The 27,595-nt window shown below is 40.8% G+C and overlaps 1 protein-coding gene across 2 annotated transcripts in view; it reads right to left on the minus strand.

Moving 5' to 3' along the window:
• The window catches only part of LOC138595604 (cadherin-7-like), a 113,042-nt gene that overhangs the window by 15,634 nt on the left and 69,813 nt on the right, over positions 1 to 27,595 (minus strand). For both annotated transcript variants that reach the window (XM_069666928.1, XM_069666929.1), the window contains 6 exons: positions 24,599 to 24,766; positions 22,560 to 22,747; positions 19,623 to 19,876; positions 18,259 to 18,395; positions 14,502 to 14,623; positions 410 to 527 (listed from right to left, as the gene is read on the minus strand). In XM_069666928.1, the coding sequence (XP_069523029.1) occupies positions 410 to 527; positions 14,502 to 14,623; positions 18,259 to 18,395; positions 19,623 to 19,876; positions 22,560 to 22,747; positions 24,599 to 24,766 (987 nt within the window). The remainder of the gene's footprint in view (positions 1 to 409; positions 528 to 14,501; positions 14,624 to 18,258; positions 18,396 to 19,622; positions 19,877 to 22,559; positions 22,748 to 24,598; positions 24,767 to 27,595) is intronic.

Raw genomic sequence — 27,595 nt, forward strand, 5'->3', positions numbered from 1 at the left:
AAAAATACAATACTGTGCATCCCTACTGTAAATATGTCCTCTGTTCATATCACCCATTAAAAGATCTCTTCCCAATGAGGTTTCAATTTAAGCGATGTGAGGACAAAATGGACAGTCCTCATTTTGTACATAAACGAGTTTGAGTGTGTAAAAAAGTTTGTTCAAAGGTTATATGGGGACTATGCATTTTTTTTTACATCATCGCTTTAAAAGGACGTGTCATAAAGGAACATTTTAATGGCTATTTATTTGAAGGCCTTTTTGAAAGAAACTGATTTCAATACTTTTCACTTTACCTAGTATGTTTTGTATGAATTATTCTACCAGAGAGGGAAAAATGAACACAATATAAGGAAAGACAGTTGCATAACAATGGTTAGACGACCAAAACAACAGATATTTGCTGCACCTTTGTTATCTCGTAAAGTGAAGTTCAGATTGCCAGCAACAGCTGCAGCCAGGGCGAAGTAAAAGCGATGGCCGCTCAAAGGTTCGTCCTTATCCACCGCGCTGATGGTCTGGATCACCTAAAGGCAACAGGGCGTACAAACAGAAAAACAGACATTTAAGATTAGTTACCATGCTGATCTTTATCCAATCTCACTGGCTGATTAGGTGTGAACTCAAGCTGTTAATTGTGTAATGCGTGCGCGCAGTAAGAGCCATGGTATTACTTTAAGGACAGCGTTGTCGTCAAGCCTTTGTATAGGCATCACTTGGTCGTCTGTCATAGATTTATGTAAATTGAGACATAAATCTTTCTTAAAAGGCCACCAACAGTGTGAGCGACTGGGAGAAAATCAACTTGATCCTGATTGATGGCAAAGATTTGTTTTATGATGTTTGGCTGTGCTTTAGTGTCATTTATCTCATGAAGTACAGTTAAGTGCTTATTTGGCAAGAGCTTGGCACCATCTTAGGGATGAAGTGTTTTCTTTTGGGAAGTGATTTCTCCTGAGCAAATCATGTCCGGCGACTAACATCCATAGTTTCTTTTGGGAACGAACAATAATAATGTTTCTGTTGATGTCTCCATAGTTGTTAAATTATGGACCTCTGCCAGACAGTAGTAACAGTGTGTAGGGATGTCCCATTACAGTAGACATATAGAAATAAAGCAATGTACATGTTACATACAACATTTTAAAGAGGAATTAATTAAAGATACCCATCCAAAAAATATTATTACTACTTTTTATTACTACTGTACTACTATAACTATTTGAATTACAGTTCAGTCTTCATAAATCTGAGTCATTCTTGCCAATCTACAGGGCCGATCCTCAGCACTAAAGCTTTTTTAGCCATGTATTCTCTTCTTTTGCTTTTCTAAAAGCCACTTTTGGCTTGTTTAATGAAGCATCTCTGCTACACCTTAATTTGGACACACTCTCAGGGCAGTACTTGCATCGCCAACGGCAGTCTTACTGATGACCGTCGCTGTTAAAAACTATTATTGTGCGTTAAATATTGAATCATTATCAGTATCACTCAGGATTTCTTTTTTTAAAGATTAGCTTTTTTATATCGGAAAGCTGAAGAGAGACAGGAAATACAGGGAGAAGAGAGTTGGGAAAGACAGGCAGCAAAGGGCCGAAGGCGGGAGTCCACCAACAGCCTCTGTTCATGGGGCACCTGCTCTACCCACTGAGCTGAACTCAGGATTAACCTCATGAATTACTAAAAGTGTTATTTTCATGTACCTTCAGTGGAAAAGTCCCAAATAAATCCTGTCATACTAACTTCACAAATATTACGAAAAGCGTATTAATAATGACAGTTTCTAAAAAACATTGTATTATATGAACATTTTCGGTTTTTGGAACATTAAAACATGTTATAACAATTCTACCTTAACCGTTAATGGACATTTATAAATACTGATGATGAATCTGATTAAAACTAGAGTCAGAAATTTAAACTCTGAACAGGTCTGGTTGTGAAAAGTGCTTTTAAATGTAACGTACTTCAACCAAGTGCTAGGAATGTGCAATCGTGTCGAGTTCAGTAGAACCAACTTTTCAACGAAATATTCCATCTGAAAATGTTCGCTGTTAAAGGTTGAGAAGATTAAAAAATCATGAATTATTACAAATTATTACAAAATCAGTCTTCTCACTGTAATATCTGCAGCCCTGGTTCACAACTGGTGGGTCGGGACCCAAAAGTGGGTCGCAGAGCTATTTTCAGTGGGATGTGTGCTTGAAAAAAAAAAAGTTGTGGCAAAAATTCGATGCTGCACTTTTATTTTGAAGGACATGTGTTTCCTATGACGTGCGAGCAGTAGTAGTGTTGTTTAATCACACTCCATGTATCCACTGATTGGTGTTCCCAGCTACAGTCACATTTACATTCTTGAAACTTGATGAGCCCTGCGGTAGTTTCATTTGTGTTGCACTTTTTTTAGTCGATTTCTGTTGAAAAAAGGCGGCTAATTAAATAAATTCTAGAGGGAATATGTTCTTGCACTGCCGCCTTCTTGTCACTTTGACTATTATACTGTTGTGCTTTGTGATGGCATCCTGTGATGTTTCGTTCCGTCTCAGGTCCAAAAAATTGGTGGTTAAAAAGATGTGCGATTCGTCATTAAGGAGGTGGTTGTGGGTCCTGAGGCGAGAGCAGAACCACTGAGTAGCAGCACAGTCGGATTCACCTGCCCACACTGATCACCATATAGTAAATATATTCAATGTCAGGTCAGTACGTCGAATGTAGTCACACTAATGCTTTCAAAATAAATGCATATGTTCTGCAGTCAGGCATTCCCACTTCATTAGAAGTATGAGAATGACTCATGATAAGAACTGCTCTTGCTCGAGGCTATGCAAGACAAGCAGTCATTTCCAAGAGTTAAACAAGTGAACGCTATTTGTTTCGGCCCACTTTATTCTGCCTGTGAACCCAAGACTAAACAGACTCTTACTCCCTTTCATTATATACCAGTGTTGACAACTATAAATAATGCAAGAAATCAAATTACCAAATAAACCAATTTATTTACACCCACCAGCATGAGCTGTAATGACTTTTTTATTCATACAAACGTGTTATCTGCAAATCAAGTTATCCCTTTTAAGCAAAAAAAAAAAACACTAAGCTTTAATTTCAGCGCCGTCTGTGCAGCAGCACTTAGCTGCAGCGAGAGAAAAAAGAGAAAGAAATCAGTCGGTACATGCTGTACAGGAGAAGCATATCACACACAAACATGCCATATGGACGACAAATGATAGCCACCGCGACGACCATCAAAGTGAGTGTTACTGCAGCAGTGTCCTTATAAATTTACATCAAACCTGCAGGATCCTTTGTAGGCAATCTAGAAACTCAACCTTGTGACAACTCACACCCGTGGACGGGATCCAACAGATTCTTAAAAGCAATTCACACTAAATTATCACATCTCCCAGCCCTAAACATCTCGGTGTCTCACATCAAGACAAAAAAAAAATTAAAGAAATAAATAATAAAAAAGGGCGAGGAAGAAGAAAAAAATAAAAGCCACTGATCCATCAGTGCCGAGACATGGATTATCAGTTGTCAGCTGTGATTAAATGCTGCTGGTTACAAGCTGTCAGGTATTAGGGGTTGGTGTAGGTGGTAAACGACATCCTGCCAATTATTAGAGCTGGCAGGCGGGGTGAAAATTCATGAATATTTTACTCTGTGTCTAAACAAAATTAAAATAGTTCCTCTTTCATCAGCAAAAGTAATCACAAAGTATGCTTTTTTGGTTGTTTACTGTTTGGTATTACAGCGCAAGGGAAATTTATGTGCGAAGCAGAAACGCACAAAGGTTATCTGCTCCAGTTGGAGCCCATCTGGGATATCTGTAAATACAGACACAAGTGATGTTTGTGTCAGCGACACATCAGTGACAGGTAGACGACACTACTGAGCAGCCAGACATGCAGCGTGTGCATGCTCGGGTGCATATCATGAAAGCTGCCATTGATTCTGGGATCATAATAACTCACAAGCCTCTCACTCTGTTATGGAAATTTCACATCTGATAGAAAGCTTTCTTTGTGGTTCTTACAGCGACACCTCCTATACACAATTTGAACCCTTTGATGTCCTTTGAATATTGCAGATGGATCCAGAGCTTATCTCGAGGAAGGTTTCTGTTCCTCACTGCAGAGGGAAAGGACTGTAAATCATCCTTAAATCAAACACTTTGTAATGTATAATGCCTTTCATTAGTGTGGCTCTGATGCAAGGCGTTCCAGCGAACCTTTGGTGGGGAATTCTCTAATGGGTTGAGTAGCAGACAGGAGGGGAGAGGCATGGTTGAGGCATAAATTCTCGCTGAAAGACATTACCAGCAGCAGCAGACTGGTGCCTGTCGCGCTGCAAGACTGAGGAGGCCCATGAATCAGAGAATTAAAGGTTTTCGGAGTTTACACAAGGCTGCACGTCAGATCAAAAAGGGATATAAAAGGACAAAGGTGTCTGTATTTGTCGCTTCAGAGGAGGACGAGCAGGAGGATGTGCAAACAACAGAGGCAGGCACAGACACAGATCCATACACATTCACTGGTGCTAAAACTGTGAGGATATTTGTCAGCTTGCAAGTACCTGCTTTCAATATTCAACTTTAATCTAAAACAGAAGGTTGTCTGCTGTCTCTTCAAAACATTTGGACGTGAAGTACAGGCAAAAAAGCCGAACAATATCAAATGGAAATGGGAATCTATCAATGCATATTTGATGCATATTGGACATTTTGATGTGGATCTCTTGTATTTCATTATTTATTCGACTGTGACCAAGATGCATACTGAGCAGCACATTTTACACTGTTTTTAAATGTCCTAAAGGCATTTTATTTACTGTCACTTTTTAAAATACTGCAATAAGTCTTTTAGTCTGCAATAAGCCTATTTCACCTCGGAAGATTCTGACAGTCTAACTCAAATGTCCACCTACAAACCCTCATCCTAAGTTGTATACTTGTACTTAAACTGACAATCTCGAAGATTTTCAATTTGTTCTCTTTGGCGCCCCCTAATGGTGATATACGGTAGTTTCGGTTAACCAGACATCCACGGTTGGCTCCGGTTGTAACTCTTGATTTTCCTGGCTGACGGTCGCTTTCCTTTTTAGACTGTTTGCCTTCATCTGAGCATTGTATTTGTTTCTTCTTCTTTGGATTTTCACTTATTTTTGGTATTGTATAATTTTTTTTTGGCTCAGTCGGAAGGTTGGCGGTTCAATCCCTGACCGAAGACATGGGCTGTGTCCGAAACCGCATGCTAACAAACCGCCTACTACATACTCAAAAAGTATGTACTACCCACTAACCTGACTATTCGGATGCCGTTCGCATCATACTCAGAACCGTCTTCTCCGTATCACGTGACTTAATCGTTAACGTATGTCCGGTCTGATCTCCGGTCTATCTCCGCCATAGTAGAAGCTGAATAGCCGCAATGCATTTTGGGGCGGTTTAGCACATCCAGTGAGCTCCCATCTCATACTCAAATATCCGGGCCGATCTAGTATACACCCGGGCATTTCTCGCATACACAATATTGCATACCATGAGATGGGAACGCATGACATACTCAATTTTACGTCACGGTTACTATGATTAGTATGATTAGTATGATAGTATGCGGTTTCGGACACACCCATGGTCATCGGGTTTGGATGTGTGGGAATGGTTTGCTGATTGTAGATTGGCACTTTACGCAGCAGCGTCCCACCAGTGTTTGACCGTATTTGTGAATGGGTGAATGTAACATGTATATAAGTGCAGCCCATTAAACATTTAAATTAAGAACTGGGACAAGGAATTTGAAGGATGTTTAATTTAGGAGGCTGGGAACTATTATGTTGCATCATGGGAAATGTAGGATCCAGTGTTTTTTTAATCCTTGACCAATGTTAGGGACTAAGAGTTTGTGTCTTAACTCGGGTTTGCCAATTTTTTTCCCCAAATACCTTTCTTTTTGTCGGCCCTAACTAAGTTGCCCAAATATCCCTTTAGAGGTTTAAGTGAAGTATTTAAACCAAAAAAGATTTAGAAACAGTAAAATAGGTTATTAATGTTGTTAACGCGTTAACTTTGACAGCCCTAGTAAAAATAGACTCGATACATTCAGTAATAATTAAACAGTGTGAGTGATAACAGTCAAACAGAAGGAAATCCAGAACTCTCTGCAGACTTGAACAGCAGCAGAGGTGACAGACCTTGCAGTGTCGCACGTCAAGTTGCCTCATCTTTGTTGTCATCTACTGATAAATAAATCACAGCTTCCAACGAGGTGATAAAGTAAGAAGGTGCTGGCGTCGCCAAAACGTATAGATGACACACTGACAAACAGTGATTCACACTTTGCATTAGCAGTCTAATTATGGCGAATGCCCCGTTTTAACCCTGTAGGACTCGTCACTATACAGATGCTACACGATCATTAGAAAGGAACGTTAGAGATATGAGCAGGCTGGGCATCAAACATCAAATCTATCAGAGTCAGTGTATCTGTACCAGCATCTATTATTAAATAGTGATTTTAGGTCTTCTTTATCAATTATTCATGAAGATGTTTTCCTGATCTGAAACATCGAAAACTTTTAACCTGGTCTGTATCTTAGGTTGTTAGATGCTTAGTTTGCTATATTTTATGTATTGAAAAAAGAGTTAGGAGTCAGTTCTCAATACTTTTTGATTACCAGATGAAATGTGTAACAATGAGTATTAGAAAATGTGTCAAATTAGATGCCTACTTCTTTTTTATATACCTGTATTTTTAAATTTTTTGTGTTCTATGAACATAGAACAATTGAGGGGACTAGGACTAGACTAGATGTCCACTGCTTGTACAGATATTTGGTATTGTTTATTTATAGTTTGATCAGACACTTTTTTTGTTAAAGATTTTTTTGGGCCTTTTATGTCTTTATTTAAAGAGAGGACAGCGGATAGCGTTGGGAACAGGGGAAGAAAGAGGCAGAGGCTGGGAGATGAAGCCCGGGGCTGCTGCATCGAGGACTCCAGCCTCTGTACATGGGCCTCCAATTTAACCGCTGAACTAAACCGACGCTGAACAGACACTTGAAAATAAATCAAACTAAACTATTTAGCTTTTTGGCTAAAGAGAAAGAGAGAGTTACGACATCGCAATGGCGGATCATGGAGCATATTGGACCTCCGCTGACGCGACTCTCTCTCTATGCAGCTCTGGATACTTTGTTCAGGGAGTAGGCGGGGCTGCGCCTCCGCTGCTCGTCCGCTGTCCTCACCTACGTCCGCAGCGCAACACGTTGTCGGCCTCATAAGGACAGTCCTTGTAACATATTGCACACAAAAGCGCACATTGACCCAATGCAGTGAGCCTCATACTAGGCTTTGACCTAGCCTTGTTTCAACATTAATGCAGTTGTTGTAGCGTAAATGAGCATAAATTGTAATAAATGGAAAAAGGTTGAATGTCAAAAATACTAGAATTTTTTAAAATATTAGATGGAAAAAAATCTTTGTTTTTTCTTTCAGTAAATATTTCCTGTAATAAGAAGGATAATGAAATATTATCTAATGGTATTTTATACAGGCAAAGCTTGACACTGATGCAATGATGATTAAGCACGTACTGTGTATTTTATTATTTATTGTATCTGGGGACGGTGTTTTAAACCTTTCGCATGCTTTTATTTGTAAAGCACTTTGTGACTTAAGTCTGTGAAAAGCGCTACATAAGTACATTTTACTTATTTACACTTATTTCCCCTCCCCCACCCCTCCCTTTTGTTTTTTTATTTCTACTTTTGTTGTTATTTTTGGTTCCTTTTTTTTTTTGTGCCTTTTTGCTTGTTTCTTAATTGAGAATTTGGACTTTAAACGTTAGTATGAACTGTACATTTGAAAAGACATGAAAATAATCTTAAAAAATACTTATTTCTTACATATAATCTTCACACTCAGGATTTGGTAGAAAACTTACCAAAATGTTTCCAAAGATACCCAGCTCTTGAAATAAGCTTCAGCCATCATCAAAAAAAGAATTCTGTCTTTAATCTGAATCCAAACACTTTAAGACTTTTCTCCAGACATCACAGCACCTGGACGATTGAGCCGAACCTCCACAGACCAAACGACGACTGCTCACTGAGTGCTCGCAGTATTTCCACAAATAACATCCTGCCAGCTGAAATATGTCTGTTCTCACCGGTTTGCACTTCAAGCAGTCAAGATTTAAGTCTCCTAAACACCTGAATTATGTTAGTGAACTACAATGACCATAATTCACTGCAGCTATAACAAGCAGCATCTGTGCTGCTGTGTCTGCACCGACTGTAGCTGCACAGACGGATAGAAATGTGGCCTCTGTAATGAGGGAAGTTATATCATCTAATGTAGCATGGCTAGACTCTGAGACTGGAGAGAAATCAGGAGGATAATGAGGTTGAATAACATTTTCTCCTCTTTTACACACATTTCTCTCCTCTTCTAGAGTAAACACTGCAGTCGAAAATCTCCTTATTTTGCCTTAAAAGTGCGGTTATCAGAGAGTCGAGCAGATGAGTCATGCGATAAGATCCAGCCAGCCACTTGAAAGTTGAACTAAGTGTATAAATAAGCCCCGCATCGAATAGGTGGCACTTGTTGCTATAGCGATAAGACAGCTGTCACCAGGGGTTGTGTTGACGTAGGAAGTGGTGGTCCTGCAGTTTTCACACCCCTTGCTCTACGCTGCACCGCCGCAGCTTCTGATGACACAGACGCCCCAAAACATCACCCACATGTGACACCCGCAGCTTCGCAGACAGATCAACACCCCCCGCCCCGCTCACCTGCTCACCCGTGCCACAAACACACACACACACACAGATCCATTTCAATCAACACATAACATTCAGCATCTCTCAGTCGCTTCTTCTCGTCGTTTGACTACCCGGATCATTTGCTGGGATTAAACTCGACACAAGCATGTTTGTCTCCATGATCCTGACGTAAAGTGACGTCTTGGAGAGATCCGAGATGATTCCATGTTTCCTCTTTTTATAGAGCAGCAACGCTAGATGTTTTCCACGTTCCTTGCACCTTGACATGTTTGTTTTTATCTCCCGCCTCGATGCAACACCTCTAATAAACTGATAATTTGAATGACGAGCGAGAGGTTTTTTTTTGTTGTTTGTGCGATTGATGCGACAGCTGAGGTGGTATGAAGAAGTCAGTGAGGTTATGTGATCTGAATAGTTTAGTCCTGATTTGTTCTTGACCAGACATTTTTTATAGTCTGATACTGTCGGCCTCTCCTCAGACAAAACTGAGGTCAAATAAATTCATATGAACTGATGAAGTGAAGCATTCCAGGGGTTTAAGAATATAATTTTCAATATTTATACTCTAATAAAGTGTCTTTGCCTTAGTTTAATCTTCCTTAATTATTCTTAATTCATTGATAATAAGACTCTAAGTTTTAGCACTATTGTTCCTGTAAATTTTTGGGTAACAGGAAGTCAAACATTGCTATGGAGTCAGGTAGCTAGCTGTGGGCTACAACTTGATTTTTTGTATCCATATTTGTTTACATTTTGGCACCATTAAAAGTATGCCCAATTAGCTTTAAACATCCCGTGTCCAGTGTGTTTATGGATGTTCAGACAACTGTTGCTGGATTATGTGATTTGAACAAGACTTAGGGTGCTTTCACACCTGACAGCTTTGGTCCGGTTCGCTTGGACAGGTGTGAACACGCGTTCAAACCCTGGTGCGGACAAGACACCACGGTCCGGTTCGTTTCAGGTGAGAACATAATCAGACTTAACGTTGGACTTAATACAGGAAGCATGCCAAAAAGCTGTGCATTGTGGGTTTTTCAGCGGATGTTGACACCAGCCAGGCAGCAAGATGAGTAGAGGCCAGACGTGGGGGAGCGACGAGGAAATAGAAATATGGATTGAGCTGTTAAACACTGTCGGTTACATTAAAGTCTGCGATTGTGTTGAGTGTGATTGAGGAGTGTGCTCTCTCTTCTTGGAGTTTATCACATGGAAATTCTGACCAATCAGAAAATAGTTTCCTTGCACATCAAAACTTTTGGTCCGCTGGTTTTGGTCTTTTGATTCAGATCAAACACGCTAACTTTAGCTGTGAAAGCACCTTTAAATACTTGATGATTCTCAAGCAAGGTTCTGTATTAAAAGGAGCAACTATTTTTCTATCATTTACAAGCTAATTTATGTCATTTTTTTGCATGAAAGTAAGCATGTAAGTCAAACCAAATTTGAAAATATATGTATCATATTTATTTCTAGTTCTAATTCGGCTGAGGTATGACCCCTAGAAGGAGCGCAATGTTTGGCGCAAATTACAGCGATCGGGTACAAAAGGTTTCGCACCTCAATTGCCTTATGAGCTGTGTGTTACGGTCAGTAACTAACTTCCAGTTGTTAGAACATCTAAATAATATCTCTTTCGTCTCGCACAGTATTTAAAAATCCCTCTTCTTGTCTGTCCAACTTTGTCAAATCTCTAAAGGATACTTGAGCCTCCTCTGGGACCTTGCAGGCCTGCAGGGAGGGGCAGAGGAGCAGATTGGGGGCAGCAGAATGCCAAGGCTACTCATGTATGTAATGGTTACACTGAAGTGATTGTACAACCTGACCCCCTACCATCCCCACTGACTGTGCCCCCTCCACCCCATCATAATATCAATTAATATTACGGCAGAAGACAGACGCACCGATGATCCGTAACAAGTGGCATCTCCGGAGAGAGCCAGTGCCACGAGACTGCCTTAATTAGGCCTGAAAAATGGCAGGTTATTCCATCCCTGCACTCCCTGTTAATCTGTGCTACAGAGCCGCAGAGTCAACCCTGGCCCCGACTGGCAAATGTTATGATTTCATCTTTGTCGCAGCTGTGAATAAGCCAATGGGCGTGACAGCCAGTGGGCGGCCTAAGATCCTTAACAAAGCTTTGCAGGGATGCAGACACAGTCAGTGCAGCCAACTGTTCCCTGCTGCAGCCGGACATGCAGTACACAACAGGAGCATTTTAATTAATTAGAAATCAGGAGGTTGGTGGAGCGCACATCTGACAGGTTACGAGTCCACCCAGTCTGTCTGCTAACAGACAGCCGACACCTAGTTGTAATTCAAACAGGGTGTTGCATTCAAATGTCAACCTCTCTCCTTCCCTTTGCTCTGGATGTGTTTTTGGGTGTAAATTTCATCATGAAATTTCCATTTTGCCTGCCTTCATTATTCAGTCTGGAGGTGCGATCCCAGTGGAACAGCTCAGTGTTTCCTAAGCAGAAGGCTTTATTTGAATGGGATTGAAAGGAGATTTAGATTAGTGGAACACATAAATGAGAACAAGCACTTCTCATCTGTAGTGGTCACTCACTCTAAGAGGAAAGTCCAGAGGAGAAAAAGTGAATGTAATATGGGAATGTTTTTGGATATTTCTCATTAATATTTCTAATTTTTCAGATCATTCACAGGTGAAAGCGAAGAACTCCTTTAACAACTTGTCATATATTATTATAAACAAACCACAGTGCATGCTTACATTAAGACAACATGGAACATGTGTCTTTGTCTTTATTGTAAAAATAATCAATGTTTTTATCACTTTTGCATGCAAAATATTGTGAAATTTGAAAAAACTTTATCACTTTAGAAAACATTATCTTGATTGATTTTTAAGTTTTTTAAAGACAAAAGGTGATAAACAAGAGCAGTTTATTAGACAATATTCTTCTTTTCCCTAACCAAATTTTTTACCCATTCCTCTTTATATTAACGTAATACAAGACTGTGTTAAATACTTGATTCTGATTGGTTAATAACAGCATTCCGAGGTCTGTTATTTCTCGATAACAGACCGTTACTATGAAGAACAGACCGTTGCTAGGCATGCGGCTCTAATCACACAATGCGGAGGACTAACTGTCATCATATCAATATCCGGGATACGGCGGAGTTTAAAGTTGGTGAATGGAAAAGAAAACAGACTCTGAAAGTGACGAGACAGGTGCTGCGCTACTTCCTGTGGTCCGGTTCAACTTGTCTTACTTCACTTTAATGTGAGTAATAACAGCTAGCTTCGCTCATTTTAATGTGAGTAATAACAGCTAGCTTAGCTCACTTTAATGTGAGTAATAACAGCTAGCTTAGCTCACTTTAATGTGAGTAATATCAGCTAGCTTCGTTCATTTTAATGTGAGTAATAGCAGCTCGGTTAGCTAATTTTAAGAAGGCTACAGAGTTAACCGTTGCTATGGATGCAGCTCTCCCCTTCTGTCGGGGTTCCATTATGTGATAACAACCTGTTCACTACATTATCCCTTACTTATATCATTGGCATACATTTGCATGAATACATGCAAATTGCATGAATCAGATATTAGTAATACGATGTATAAAATCCAATGTAAAAACAGTTTCATGTTACATCATGTTTAAAACACATTTTGTGATGAGGGATCTTTTAAGAATTTAACATGTTGAAATGGTTAATATAATTTCAAATATGAAGTACTGTTCATTTCCCACATAAAGTCATCAACTTCACCTTTGATTCACCTTCACCTTTTCTGTTTTTCCTCCATCTAATATAAACAACAACATACGAGAGGGACTTTAAAACCCTGTGGGCCATTAACAAGCGAACTAGCTAGCAAAACAGCATGCTAACTAAATGCCTGCATCCACATCTTCGGGCAAGAGCGGCAAGTAATGTTTCTAAATTCATCAGTATTCACTGCAACAGTTCACTTCTGTTGAATATAAAGGAGGTAAACGTTTCCACACACATACGCGCTCACAGACACACTCACACAAATATGAACTACTTTAAATGTTGCCCGTGTCTTGACTATTAGCGTGTTAAAACTAGCTTGTAGCTATATCAGCTATTTTTATGACTGCACCAGGCTGAATCTGAATGCAGCACTTCCTCTCGCTGGGTGAACGAGGACAGAGGCCTCCGTCACCAGCAGACTCTCGCTTTACAGCAGAGTAGCTCTTAGCTACACCTAAGGGGGGACCTCACAGCTCAGCTATCACCGGCATTGAGTAAGCAATCTGTCTGCTTCAGCTGAGTAATTACAGATCTGCTGTACCTTTTCCTGCTGATGATGCTGTCATGGGCCACGGCTGTTGCTATGTCCTGGGGCCCGGTTTGATTGTCGGGGAATGACTTTGTTTCAGCATTGTCATAGAGTCTATACCATAATTTATCAGGCGCTGGTGGGAAAAATGAACAAATGATGTGTTGTATTTGAAAGTCAGGGCGTATTGATGGGTGATAGATAGCGTTAGAGTGTCTCTAAATTTGTTATCACTGAGCGACAACAATAATCTCAGGATAAGTGGCAGCATCATTAACCAAAAATAGACATTCAGCTCTGGTAGAATGCGTCTTCAATAATGATGGCATCTTATGTAGAGGGAGCGTTTATTCCAGCAAATACTCCACACCCCAAGGCGAAGATATGATTAATTAAATTTTGATTCAGCAATACTTTAAAATAGCTCAAGGTAGGTTGATTTGTACGCACTGAACTTTAGTTCTTTTAGTTGTGATTTTAAGTCTGAACAAAGCAAATAGGACACAGAAATACTTCTAAACCCTCCACATGTATGGCTGCTGTAACCTCATTTAAACAGAGCCATATTGCGGTCAAGCATCATGCACACAGGAAGAAAACGCACACATGAAATATGGTCTCTCATATTTGCAAATGAAATCATTTGCTATTTTAGTTCACCCTCCTGTGAGCACGGTGACAAACAGCTCCCAAATATGAATGCAAATAACATATTTAAAAGGGGCCTAATAGCCATTTCCAATACAATGCATCATTCTGATCAATTGTACTTATTCAGGTCTACACGCCTCCTTTACCCTTCGCCTCTGATTGTATTTTCCAAATGCCAAGAGCAGACGAATCGCCGCCGCAGACACACAAGTCATTTAGCAACAATGAGGCCAAATGCTAAACACAGAGGGAATGCGATGCACGGCTACAGCTTCCTTCCCCGGACTAAATCTCCAAGCTCCGAAATCTCTCCAGGTTCCTTCTGTTGTTTGATATCATGATGCATTCTCTGCCCCGCTACCCTCCGTGGTGATCATCTAATTACACCAGGTCTTCAGAACGGGAAGTCAAACCGCGGCGGAGAACCACTCCATAGCAGCATGAGATATCACATTACCCCACGATGTTATTGCGGATTAGGACCACAGGCAGAGCTGAGCGCTGACTCATTAATTAGGTTGCTTTTGACAGTATGGAATGAATTGCACCTACAATACCTGCTATTAAATCTTAAGGATGTGTCTCGTACTAATGATTCCGACTGCCTGGAATGACCGCAAGCTGCGAGGCCGATATGTGCACAGCGAACTTATTTTGAGAAACAAGAAAGAGTTTTAATGGCTTTGGGAGTCAGCGGGCCGCCTTTGTGAGTCAAACCTCCAGCGAGCGTGGAGAGAGCAAAGGGAAAGGGGAAGCTGGACCGACTGTAGAGACGCTGTCGGGTCTTACCTGTCCTGGCATGGCGTTTTCACAGAGGATGGTTTCATAGTCGATGGCAAACACCGGGGCATTGTCGTTTATGTCCAGCACTGTGATGAGAGCGACGCCTTTCCCAATCTGGGCTGGATCCTCTGAAAGAGAAAGAGAGAAGAAAGTCCCCCGTGTTCATGTCAGCCAACTTTCTTTAAACACTTTAATTCTGCCTTAACTCTGCGTTGATGCACTTGGCCAAATTATGGAATATTGATCTTTCTCATGTGTTTTAATTAATCACAAAGTGCTGCTGTAATGAAATATGCAGCGTGCTTCCAACAGCTGGCTCTGCTGTGGATCAGCCAAAGTGATTACGCTTGTTGTCGGGGAAGGCTGCGCGTGCGGGGCGAGCCATCCTGCTCTGTGGGCTTCACGCCTCTGTCCGCCTGACACACACTGATGGCTAAATGGCCGCGTCTGAGTGCAAGATGATGATTCAGCCTGGCGTGGCTGCCACGCCGGCCACAGATGACGCGCTGACATTCGGGCCGGCTGATTTGATGGTGATAAAAAGGACGCGCGGAGCCTCGGGCCGCAGACTTCTTGTCATTGGCGTGGTCAGGGGCACAGCGGATGAAATGTGAGTGACTGCAGCTCAAATGCACAACATCCCTCAACCGACGAGTCCCTGCTCTTTTTTCAGTTACAAAGAAGCCATTTACTATAAATACTGTCATAAGGCACACGGGGCAGTAGATTTTGTTGCCAGTGTGTGAACTCAAAGATGTTTTCAGCTGGAAACAAGGCCAGAGTGTCACTGTGTGTCACAAGCCAGCACCTCATGCATGAAGCACCGTAGTGACATTTCATATGGCTATTATTATGCTGCCTTTTCTTTGTTGCTATATCAGGCAGGCGCTCTCACTCGGGAATCATAGGGAGTGCGTCTGTGTGCCGTTAGATGTAAATAAAAACACATCTTTGAAGCTAAGAGTGATAAAAGGTTCTGAAAAAAACTGCATATCCTTTTTTCGCACAGTGTTCAGTCTGAAGATGTGAGGCAGAGGAACTGCCGCGCTGACAGGCTGGTTGTCTTTTTTAACTTATACTGATGTGACGCAGCTGTCTAGAGCGCTCTGCGAGATTGTGTGCCGATGATTGTTGCCCGTTGCGTTCTCGATGATAGCAGAGGAATGAAAGGAGCGCGAGGAACAGAGAAAAAAGAGGCACTGGTGTCCTTTGAGTCATCGAGAGATAAACAAAAAGGCAGGCGGCACTTTTTCACATCACATTAACATAGATCACCCGTGGGTGAGATGGCCCACCCTTAGTCAGCATCTTGTCCCCACAGCTCGGGGACGCGTGGAGGTCAAAATGACCGTCCTGTACGTGAATTAACATTCCCCCGGCAGCCCTACAACAACCCCAACGACTGCATTGTTCACAGCTCTGAAGGTCATGGGATATTATGAAGAGGATAACAGGACAGATTAGATCTCAGGGTCCGCATACTTTCTAACAGTGACACCAACAAGTAAACTGATGTTTTGCTTTGATTTGATCTTCAAAACTCTTGCTAATTCTTTTAATGGGTCTTTGACTTCCAGTAGAGGACAACAAAAACAGTCAGCATCAAATTTCTAGCCAGAAACCATCGATTTTTCAGGCTAAAATGACAGCTGTTGCTAGCAGCTAGCTAATATAAGCTAACATTAGCTCCATTAGCTAATTAAAAGCACTGTCATCCGGCATACTGTAATTTTTTAAGCTTGACTTCAAGTGAGAATCTTATATAAGGAGTAAAGACCACTTTAAGGAGGCTACATACAGTATTGAGCTAGAGCAAAAAAATGCTAAGGCTAAAAGTTAGTATCCTCACCAGCTGATGATTCATGTAGAAAACATCACTGACAGCACAATGTAGTATTTAATGGTTAAACAAGAATCCAACGCCCACCAATCAGGAGATCTGTGGTTCGATCCGCAGCTCCTCTAGTCCAAGCGTCCTTGGGCAAGATACTTAACTACAAATTGCTCCCAAATGCATCGCCATTGGTTTGGACGTGTGAAAGTGAGTGTATGAAAGTGTGTGTGAATGGCACCCTGTAGACTGGAAAGGCCATATAACAGCAGCTATTTAATCCATCCAAACATAGCTCTGTTTTGTTGCTTATGGCTCATATTTTCAAAGTGGACAGTTTGTTTTCACGTATTAAGACTTGGCTTTAAACAGTTAAAGAAGCATATAATATATCAAAGGTGAGTCTCGTTAAGCTCCCACTAAAATTTAAGTAAAAACAAAATGTTATAATAGTTGAAAACCTGGAACAAAAGCAGCTTATATTGCTGTCTAGGTAATTCGACAAAACTGCGTTGGCGTTACATGTTGGCAGACATCTGCCTCGTTCTATGTGACGATGAGAACAGTGAAGCTCTTTGTGTTTGAGCCGTCCGAGTAAGAATCAGAACAGTGTTGGAGTAATTTTTCTACATAATATCTTCCTTGTGTGACCTTCACTTTAACTCCCAGATAAGTTGTTTTTTTTCACCACCGGCATGTATAAAGACACGCTCAAAGGGAGACTTTTTACTTCTGCTTATGACTCTGTTGTGTGCAGCTGTCCCCGTGCAAAGGTTGTGATAAAACTCACAAAGACAAACTCCTCTCTTGTAGCGTGCTTCATTTGATATTCAGATTTCCACCACAGCGGGAAGCCGAAGCTCTGCTGAAAATATTATCACTGAAAATAGTATTTCTGTTCACATTACCCTCATTCATGTCATAAGCGCTAACGCGAGGTGTCTTGAAGTAGTGAGTCAAAATTGGAGGGAAATCTGTTTAGTGCCTCGTATATTTGTAAGTTAAAATATCAATATTTGGCGGCAGCCTATTGATAATTGTATTGCAGGAGTCAGGACGACGGTACATTGCTGTATCATTATTTGGTCCAACCGCTACACTTAACCTTAGCTAAGATGCCCCTTTTTGTTTTGTTTGCTACGAATGCAATGCTAACTGATGCCGCCGTACCGTTAGCTAGTGCTATTTTATTAAGGAGCCGTATTTCCCAGCACAAAAAAACTGCAGCTGACAAAAGACCATCAACGTATCTCACTAAACTCCAAGAGTCAAAAATAGTAAACCAGGGTCGAAACTCAACACCTGTGGCTGCCATTAAAATCGGCCCTTGGACGATGCTAAAGCTAGTGGTACACAGCTAACTAGCTGCCGTGCGACTTTTCCTATTGACAATGACAATATGTCGAATTAGACTGAAACTAATTTCTAAGACTTTAAGATGCTCACTATTATGTACATAAGACCCTATATCACATGGTAAGAAGGCTATTGTGGATTTATATCTTGTAACTATATCTTGTGTACCATTAGCTGTGGATTTTGGAGGTCCTCAAATCCAATGAATTACAGCATACTAGATTTGCTAACATTGAAGTAAACTCTGACAGTGTCCACCATGTTTTAGACACGTGCATGTTTTAAAAGTAACTGTAACCCCACAAATTACAGTAGCAACTTAATGAAATGCCCTTTGGCCTTGGGAGTAAATTACTCATGTAGGTTGTAAGCTGGTTAGCCAGACATGCTAACAAATGTAGCATATATTACAGCAAATAAACACACTGTTTAATCCACAACTAACACTTTTGCGTGGTCTTAAAAGGAGAATTACTTTTTCTAAAATCCACATGGAGAAATACAAAGTGTTTTTTTAGTAACAGCTAATAAGATATGAATGGAGAGTTGCTGTTCAGGGGAAGGTTTTCAACTTACGGCTCTCGATGGCGAAGATGGTGAGGTTGTGGACTGAGTTGGCCTCTCTGTCCAGAGGCTTGGCTGTGCTGATGACCCCGCTTAAAGCGTCCACATTAAAGAAGCGCTCCAAGTCTGTGTTTCTGTCAATGGAGTACCTGCACAAAAATACACAACAAAACACACGATCGACATTCCTCTTAAAAATTGCTTTCGGGAGGTGGTATTGATTTGACATTTTGATGTTTCTTCTACTTGTAAGAAAGGATTATGATGGTTTTCTTCCAGCAAAGTGAGCAACAAAACACACTGAAGATTTTCAGTTGATCCAGAGATTACTTCAATCAATAATCAATTAATTTTGTTCACAGTTTAACACGTGAGAGTGCAGGGACACAAGTTCAAAGAGGACTTGAAATCAAAACTTTTTCTGTATTATGAGTGAAACAAAAGCCTTTTAAATTCTGTTCAAATCGAAGGCTGTCTTCTTGTCCCTCAGCACACAACGCTGATCAAACCCGTTCAATACACAGCAACTCGTATTTCTAGAGAAAATTACAACTTCAATTAGCCTACATCCAAAGGGTATTATTGCAGTGTAATTTGACTCTTGTGGCTGCATTAGTTCCACAATAATTTTAATTTCAACAGATGTAGTGAAATATATTGCAGACGCTGATAACAGTCACAGAAGCAAAAAGAGGCAATTTACAGCAACAATGGAGGAGTAATTTGATTTTCTGATTAAGATTACCAACAATCCTCACAGACCAACCATGAATACCATACAATATTTATTCAATTAATGCAAAGTAGGAGGGGATCTCGAGAGCGACGCCGAACAGATTGGCGGCGCGAGTGCTTGTTTTGAGTCGTAAATGCCACAAGTGCACAAGTGTTGCGACTTGACCCTCCTGAAGGAATGCCCTTCTCTCGTTCAAGATGGCATTTTAATTCTGCAAATGCTGCACTCCTTGGTCCTCACACCATCTGGCATCGTCTTTGTGACAGCAAGACGGGGACTTCTGTTGGTCTAAGGGCTCTGTCTCTATAGATAATGTGGATTAATGGATTTGCCCATTTCTAAACAAATGTATATTTTGAGGGGAATTTTGGGAGCTTTGTTGTTTTTGGGGAAAATTCTGTGGATTTATTCTTGAACAAACCACCTAAAAAATCTGTTTGTAATGCTTTTCTTGCTATTGTGGATTTAGGTTTCCAATGGCATTAACGTCATAACAGCTAACACTTAGAATTGTCGAGTTTGTCAGATGTAACTCTATCGTCTGTACCATGAGCTGTGGAGTTCCTTAAATACAATAAATTACAGCATACTACATTTGACAACATTGCTGGGAAGTGGCATGCGGGCAATGCATAAGTACCTGATTGCATTGTTGGTGGTGTCCGGGTCATGGGCAGAGACCCTCCCGATAGACGTGCCCATTTTGGCGTCTTCCGAAACGACCATCTTGCTAAGAGGTGCGGAAAAAACAGGCGGCTCGTGCACATCTTCCACCGTCACCTTGACTGACGTTGTGTCGCTAAACGGGCCCAAACTCAAGAAGTTGGAGTCGATGTTCCTGTTAGTGGCTTCGATTCTCATGGAAAAGCTGCTCTTTGATTCAAAGTCCAGAGGCTGGAGGAGAGACAGGAAGAATACACCATAGATGTTAAATTTGAAGAGAAGAAGAGAAGCTACAAATAAAAATCAGTTCTTTGTTGGGAATGAAAAGTGTAACAGCTTTCCACATTTTCAGCCCATCAAAGTAAAGAAAAATCGAATTTACGAATGTAAATCTGTGGATCATCCGCGTAATGCCGAGATATTGATCCCAATTGAGGATTTTAAAGAACCATTACAATTTAACACTGAGTCAGACTTAAAGTAATCTGCTGATGGATTATAGTAACTTTGTGCTGTGAGAGCAATAATATTGATTTTAAGAAAAGCACACAGCGTGGTGAAAAGCGTTCTCAAATGAATGCCTTTGAAACATTTTGTCATTTTGTCTGGAACTCCCCATTGCAACATGTAATATACTGCAGGAGAACATTGATTTGACACTTTCATTGTCAGCGACTCTCTCCAATGGTGTAATTGTCTGAGTTGGGTGCAAAACAAACAAAGGATCAAATTGGCCCATCTGACAAGAATTGCTTGTGTCCAACAATGGCTCTCGCTCGGCTACAAAGAAGCGGCAGCAATGAACTGTCACATCCATGTGGCCCGAGGAGCCCATCTGTAGTCGTCTGAAAGCCTGAAATGTAAAGCATGTGCTGTGTTTGCTCCAAGTGAGGCAAGAGTGTGCAACAAATTTCCTGTGTGAGTGAATAAGCTGCTTTGTTACACATTCAAAGTTTTATTTACGCATGTAGGCGGATATCAGTGACCATATTTATACCATCTTGGTTCCCATGCTGAGAGGAGGGTTTTTTTTTAAGTGCGTTTATCCCTACAGTGATCTGCAGTGGCAGTTAGCCCTAAATAGACTATTGTTTACTTCAATCAAAGGTGTTAGAGAGTCAATTATTTGTGCCATTAGTGATTATCACTCAATCCAAAGGTGCAGAATGCATTTTGATATGTGCACACATGCGTACAGGTGAGGAGGAGAAAGGGAAACTGTCAGAGGCAGTTTAACAAGCCTGGTGGGATTAAGAGACACGTTTCTTTCTCTCTGTTACAGTATAACCAAAGAATGCACAACTTCTTATGCTGCACCCAAAAATCTCATGAAAAGACCGAAATCAACAATGCTTGAGTCTGTCTCTTAATCCTCTATGACTCCCAAACCCTCTCTGTGCACTGTAAAGCCCATTCTTTCCCACTAAATACTGTAAATATTTAAATACAAGTCGCAAATGCGACGTAAGAAAGGCTAAGTGTGCTTCTGAAAACGCAGGCCAGTGTGGTTCTTGGCAAACATTACTTAAACAAGTGTAAATAATGCATTTGTTGGGGACTATTTTCAGCTGTGGATTAATACACATTCGGTGCTATTGTAAATATTTACAGCAGATGGTGTATACAGGACTCAAATAAACTGCAGTGTTCATGGTAATGAAGGAACACGTCGCCCAGTGCATGGTGTGTCTCACTAATGTGTTTTTTAGTCTTGGGCGGCGATGGAGCTGTGTGGATCAAAGGAATAAAAAACATCCAGATGATTGTGTTTTTCTTTTATATATCACGATAATAAACTAAATAGAACATTAAAATGTGTTTGTTTCTTTAGGTTGACTGCTTTCTTTTTACTGGGTGGTTAAATGTGAGCTTCTGAAGACACAAATAAACACATACTAAAACTAATATTTATTATTTTATTGCTACAATATAACTTCTGCACTTTTTCTTTCTTACATCTAAAAGCGCCTGTGAGGAACTTTTGGTTCGATTTTGGCGCCCCCTGTGGACAAAGCCTCTGATCTCTTTGCTGAAAATGTAAACAAAGGCAGCGTGCAGTTAATCGCTTTGTCCGACACCTACGTCGCGCCGGCAGTTTCAGGTATAAAAAAGAACTGTATAGAAATAAACAATCTTGTCGCTGATGGTCTGGTTTGTTTTTGTAGGTCATATAGAGTAATCAGAATTAATTTCGGTCTGTTTCAAGACCAGTGAAAAACTCCTCACAGGAGCTTTAAGTTATTAGTTTCCTTGATGTATGAGCTGAGAGACCGAGAACAACGGATTTCCAATAACTGATTTACTGTCTTGTGCATATGGGCTGCACGGTGGTGCAGTGGTTAGCGCTGTCGCCTCACAGCTAGAAGCTTCCTATTTCGAATCGGACAAAGTGAGCCTTTCTGTGTGGAGTTGCACGATCTCCCCGTGCATGCCGGTACTCCGGCTTCCTCCCACAGTCCAAAGTCATGCTCGTTAGGCTCATTGGTGACTGTAAATGTGAGCGTGAAAGGTTGTCTGTCTCTATGTGTCAGTCTGTGATTGACTGGCGATCAGTCCAGGGTGTGCCCCGCCTCTCGCCCAGTGACAGCTGGGATTGGCTCCAGCCTATCTGCGATCCTGAACAGGATAAGCGGATGGATGGATGTTGTGCATATGACAAATAAAGAACTTAAACTTACAGTGTAGCTTTTACAGATAGAATTGGCATCCATAAGGAAAGAATTGTGATATTGTTGTATTTACTAAAGGGATGAATTGCATAGATTTGACTGTATGTGGATGCTCAAACCACTGAAATCCATATTCCAAAAAATGTTCAATGCCAAACACAAAGGGCCGGAAGATATGTCGTGCCAACTCAATGAATGTCACTGTTCATGTACAAAATGTAGCTGGCTGTTTTAATATACAGTACCTTCAGAAGGATGATGACCCCGTCTTGTGTGTCCTCATCCGTCGTTATGTTGAAAATGCCAGGCCCGTCGCCGTCCATGATCCTGTAGTCCATCTCCGCGTTGGAGCCTATATCAGAGTCGGCCGCTTTGATTTTGGCCACCACAGATTGCACGGGCAGCGACTCCCGCACCGTGTACTGATAGTTCTCTGGAAAAAGGAAGGGAAAGGAAGCGGATGCTGGTAATGGATGTGCTTATTTCACCACCAACTCACCTTCAAGCAGCTCAGCTTTTGTAATACCCCTTCGGCTTTGATTCGGCCGTGTGGCTCCGCAATAAATTCATGTTGCATAACAGAGAGAGGCAGCAGCGGTGGGGACACACATGGTTTAAAACACTCTGCTTCCACTTTACACTGCAGCACAGGCAACGGAGAAAAGTAAAATAAGCAATTAAGAAAGAAAAGACCAATTTCAGTGGTCTGACTCCTGCAAGTTTAAGCTGGAGGAATATATTTAGCAAACATAGAACTCCATAAGTCCTGCCTGGATGTGATGGGTTATCGCTTGGACCAAAGGAAGATAAAGCGAAGGGGGAAAAGTCGGAGTCAGGCTTAGACCCTCTTCGGTAGCTTTCACGGGATGAAATGTCCACTTGAATATTCTATTACTCCAAAAGTCTCCATTGTGTTCCCTTAGCTTTTGTCTGACCCCTCGGATTTAAAGTACTCTTATAAGAATAAAGAAGGGAATCATATTCATAATCATAATCTCTCCAATCACCATGGCGGAGCTCATTACCAGACCTTTCTGTGTTCCTCATAGTGTCTCCCTCAGCCACCGTCTAAATGCTAATCTGCCTGACATTGTTTGCCGCCATGTAATCTTTATAATGGCTTTTTAATTTGCCGTGGAATAGCAGCTCTTTAAAAGACCAAAGAATCGCTTTCCTCCCTCCGATTTGCCCCTTGCACCTACCTCTTTTCCTTCCCTCCACCTTCCCCCCCGTCCAGGCTGTCCTCTCATACAGCTAACCTTGGCTTCTCTCCCCTCCTTTCTTCCAAGGACTAGCTATAGCCCCTGACTCTATCAGGTCTGATGCTCCATAATGGTCTATCGATTCTGACCCATGACCCTGTGAGCGCCACGGTAGGAGCGAAACCCCCAAACTCCTCCTAAGTCCCTTTCTTCCCAGCTTGACAGCGCTGGGTTAAAACGCCATTGATGACTTGTTGTGCAAACTTGAACCTTTCCCTTCCCCCGGGGGCCGGCAAATTGACTCTGCCGCACGGCAGTCCGGTGACGAGTGCACCGGCCAGACAGTGGTTGGGCTATCAGCGGTAAACCGATTGCCGGGGCTTCGGATTATCATGAGAAGCACTGCATGCCTTTGAATCCCAAAGCTCGGCCTGGACCCCATTAGCAGGCCGTGAAATAGGCTGACAACAAAAAAAGGAAGCCTGATTGATCCTGGTATCCAAGGCCGAAGCGGCCCCCAGCTCTGATGAGGAGCAAAGCAGGGAGGTGCACACCTTGCAGGAAGGCTGTTTTTTAATTTGGTCATAAAAGTCCAAATGTTTACTGGAAACACAAACGTGTGGAAGTTACAAAGATAAAGAGAAAACAAGGTAAGGAAGGCGGTTTGCTATCCTTAAAAAATCGATAAAATAAAGTTTAATTATGAGCTGCGTTTTGCTTTTAAGATTCCTGACTAACTTTTGTTCTTTACCTCACCATACGAGAAAAATGTTACAGATAATGTAGCAAATTAAATATATTTCATGTACGTTTTTAGCGTAGACTAATTGCCCTACCTCTTTTGTACCACTGCATTCATTGTATACAGTACAAAGTGTACCTCATTTAGTTCACAGAGTTCAAGTGTTTTTCAGCAATAATAGATCTTTAAAGCCTAATTCATCTCGAACAAAAGAACATGCGAGCAAAGCACAGAGCCAGTGGTTTTATCCTGATTGCTGAGTAGCTATTAAAACCAAAGCTTGTATTGTACATGACAAGCTTAATAAACCCTCTTAGGACAATCAGGAACAGGGTCTTACTGTGAGTGAAACGAGGCGGGTTGTCGTTGACGTCAGTAAGTGTGACAGTGACGGAGGTTGTGCCGGAGAGGCCACCCATCTGGCCGACCATGTCTTTGGCCTGGATGACGAGTACATACTGGTCCCTCGTCTCGCGGTCCATGTTGGGCAGAGCCGTTCTGATCACACCTGAAGAGAGAGGGAGAATTGGAAGCTTTAGGTCAGTGGTTCCCAACGTTTTTATCCTATAATAATATTTCCATACATAACTATCAGTGTTGGGTTTGTTCAAGTTAGAACTTTACAGACCACAAGCACCACTTTGAATAGCTGTGCTGTAAATTTCAACCTCTTTCAAATCCCTTTATTATAGTTTAGACAGTTTCAACCATTTAGCTAACAAGTACGTTTAAGATATATATTTGAGCTATTTACTCACAGCATCTTTTTAAAGTATCTTTTTCAGCATATATTTCAAGGACACAATTATTTATCCATTACTAGCTATGAACAGCAACCGTTTATTTAAACCCTTTAAAGAAATTCAACCATTAGCCATGACTTTTAGCTAACAAGGCTATTTCAACCATTAATCAATAACATTTAGCTAACTATTTAAACTGTTTATCCATTATTTTTCCTTAGCTAAAAGTAACCTACTTTAAACAGTAGAAATGGCTAATATTTCAACTGTTTATCGATGTCTTTTAGCTTATCATTTGAAAGCTTAGAAATGACTTTCTTGCTAGTTTTATCAACCATTATTAGTTTTATTAGTTTTTACCATTGTAGCTATTTATCCAAAACCTTTAACTAGCTAACTATTTCTACTATTCATTTATTACTTTCATGATCAATATTAAGATTTAATCTACCTATTAAAGCCATTTAGCTAACACACATTTTATATCAACTTTAGCTCACAGTTTCATCAATTTATTCTTCAATTTTTATCAAATATTTTGAATTTATAGCCCATTACATTTAGCCAGTTATTTAAACCACTTAAAGCTAACTATATCATTTACCCAACTACTACTGCTTTAACCATTTAAGCTAACAACTATTTTTGTGTTAGCCTACTTTTAGCTAACAGTTAAATACAATCTTTTAGCTAACCAGCCAATTTAAACTGTTTATTTAATACTTTTAATATTTTTCAACCATGTATCCCTTGCTAAAAGCTAACTGTTGGCTAGTTTGCTTCCCTTGCTAGTTTTTATATACTCTTGTAGCAAAATGTGTGCTACTTTTACAGCTGACTCCGTTCAATATATTTCCTTAAATCAAATAATTTCTGGTTGTTTATTATTCCAAATTAGTTTAGCTCTGTCTCTGGGAATCATTTCTCAAAGTGACTGGTGTCATAAATGTTTTGTTCCTTTTATCTGTATGTTTTTGCTCTTCTAACTACAAGGTGATGGATTGTGGTCATATTGTTACTTCAGCAGAGCCTTAAATGTCTTCAATTCACTGCAAGTGTCGGCTTTTCATACAAAAGCATGAAAAAAAGCTTTTACAGGACCAGAAAACAAAATTATACTTTATGCCCTGGAATTATTTCAACTACTGAGCTGCCTGACAAGAAGAATACTGAAGCAGTGGAAGGATTTATTCATGTCAAAATTGGTCTAAAAATGTGAATTCAGACTGGAAAAATCTGCTCACGTCAGTGCTTCATGTAATTACACGACTTAAGGTTAATAAGGGATGTCCATAAAGGCTGCTAGCTTGTTTACTCAATTTATTGTGACTGTTGTTTGCCCTAAAAATGTGCTGTCACTCCAAATAGTTTAGTGGTGACATGATGAGGTTTATGTTAAGACGGTGCTGAAAAGTGAGCACATGCAAATGGACACTTTAGCCGCCAGGGGAGGTATTATCTGTCAGTCCTCCTGTCATGATTGATCTGAATCAGAGATGTGACAACGCTGGCATCAAATGACTGGCATTTGTCTGCAGGTGTCTGTTTGCACCTGAGCCTCTGTATGAATCAGTTAGTGTTAAGCCAGGATGTGGTGCACACACGAAATACTAAAAAGCTGCAGAGGAATCTTTCATTAATGACATTTTTTCCAATCTCGACTTTATCTCCTGACAACAAAGACGATAATTCCAGAAAAATTAACGCCACGCATTTAAATGCAAAGAAAAGTGTCCTAATCCTTCAAAAGCAATCACTGTTGCTTTCAAAGTTAATGAGTTACCACACAATGTGTTTCATTCATTAAATGGCACTTATTAAAGATTCCTACAGAAAATGGGAGATTACTCATTAAGAGGCACCACATAGCCACAGCACACAGTTCCTGAATAAATGAATCATTTTGAGTTGCTTTATCACATTCACAGCCTGATGAAGCAGATCAAAGGGAGGCTGTTGCTCATAGTCGGCACCTGAAGAATTTCTCATAATCCTTTAAATTACTCTGAAATTTGACATGTAATTGAGGCCCGCTCTCACGAGAAAGAAAAATAGGCCCGCCGTAGAATTCTCAATCAGCTGTGCCCTTGACGAGGAGCGTGTTGTTTTTGGATGCTGAATCTCCAAGAATGTTTGTAAAACATTACTGAGAGAGCAAGAGTAGGTTTATGTTTGTTATTTCTTCACCCAAAGCTGCACTGTAATCCACATTTTATGTTAAAATAGGTCAAATGACAATGTGATGCTTGTTTTGTTACAGTCACGTCAACCTTGTGTTTATCCACAGTAGGCGGCCTCTGAGTGAACCTACAATACACTTCGTGTGCAGAACCAAACTGCAGACAAACCAAGGAAGCGACTAGCTGAATTTCGCAGAGTTGCTTCTCTCTGGAGTTGGAGGAGACCAAAACAGAGCTAAAAGAAGAGTGAATGGACCTACATTTACCAGGTGGCCTGAAATAAAACAAATAAGTGTTGATGTTGCCATTGTGCCTTAAAAAGTCAAACAAGAGGCAAAAGCAGAGAGAGGACCTGTGTTCACTGACGGTGTTTTTTGCACTGGCAGTGCCCACAACCTCAATTTCAGAGCACCT

The sequence above is a fragment of the Semicossyphus pulcher genome, unplaced genomic scaffold, assembly GCF_022749685.1.
Source record: "Semicossyphus pulcher isolate SPU_LCO1_2020_fin unplaced genomic scaffold, fSemPul1.0.p SCAF_18, whole genome shotgun sequence".
Lineage (NCBI taxonomy): Eukaryota > Metazoa > Chordata > Actinopteri > Labriformes > Labridae > Semicossyphus > Semicossyphus pulcher.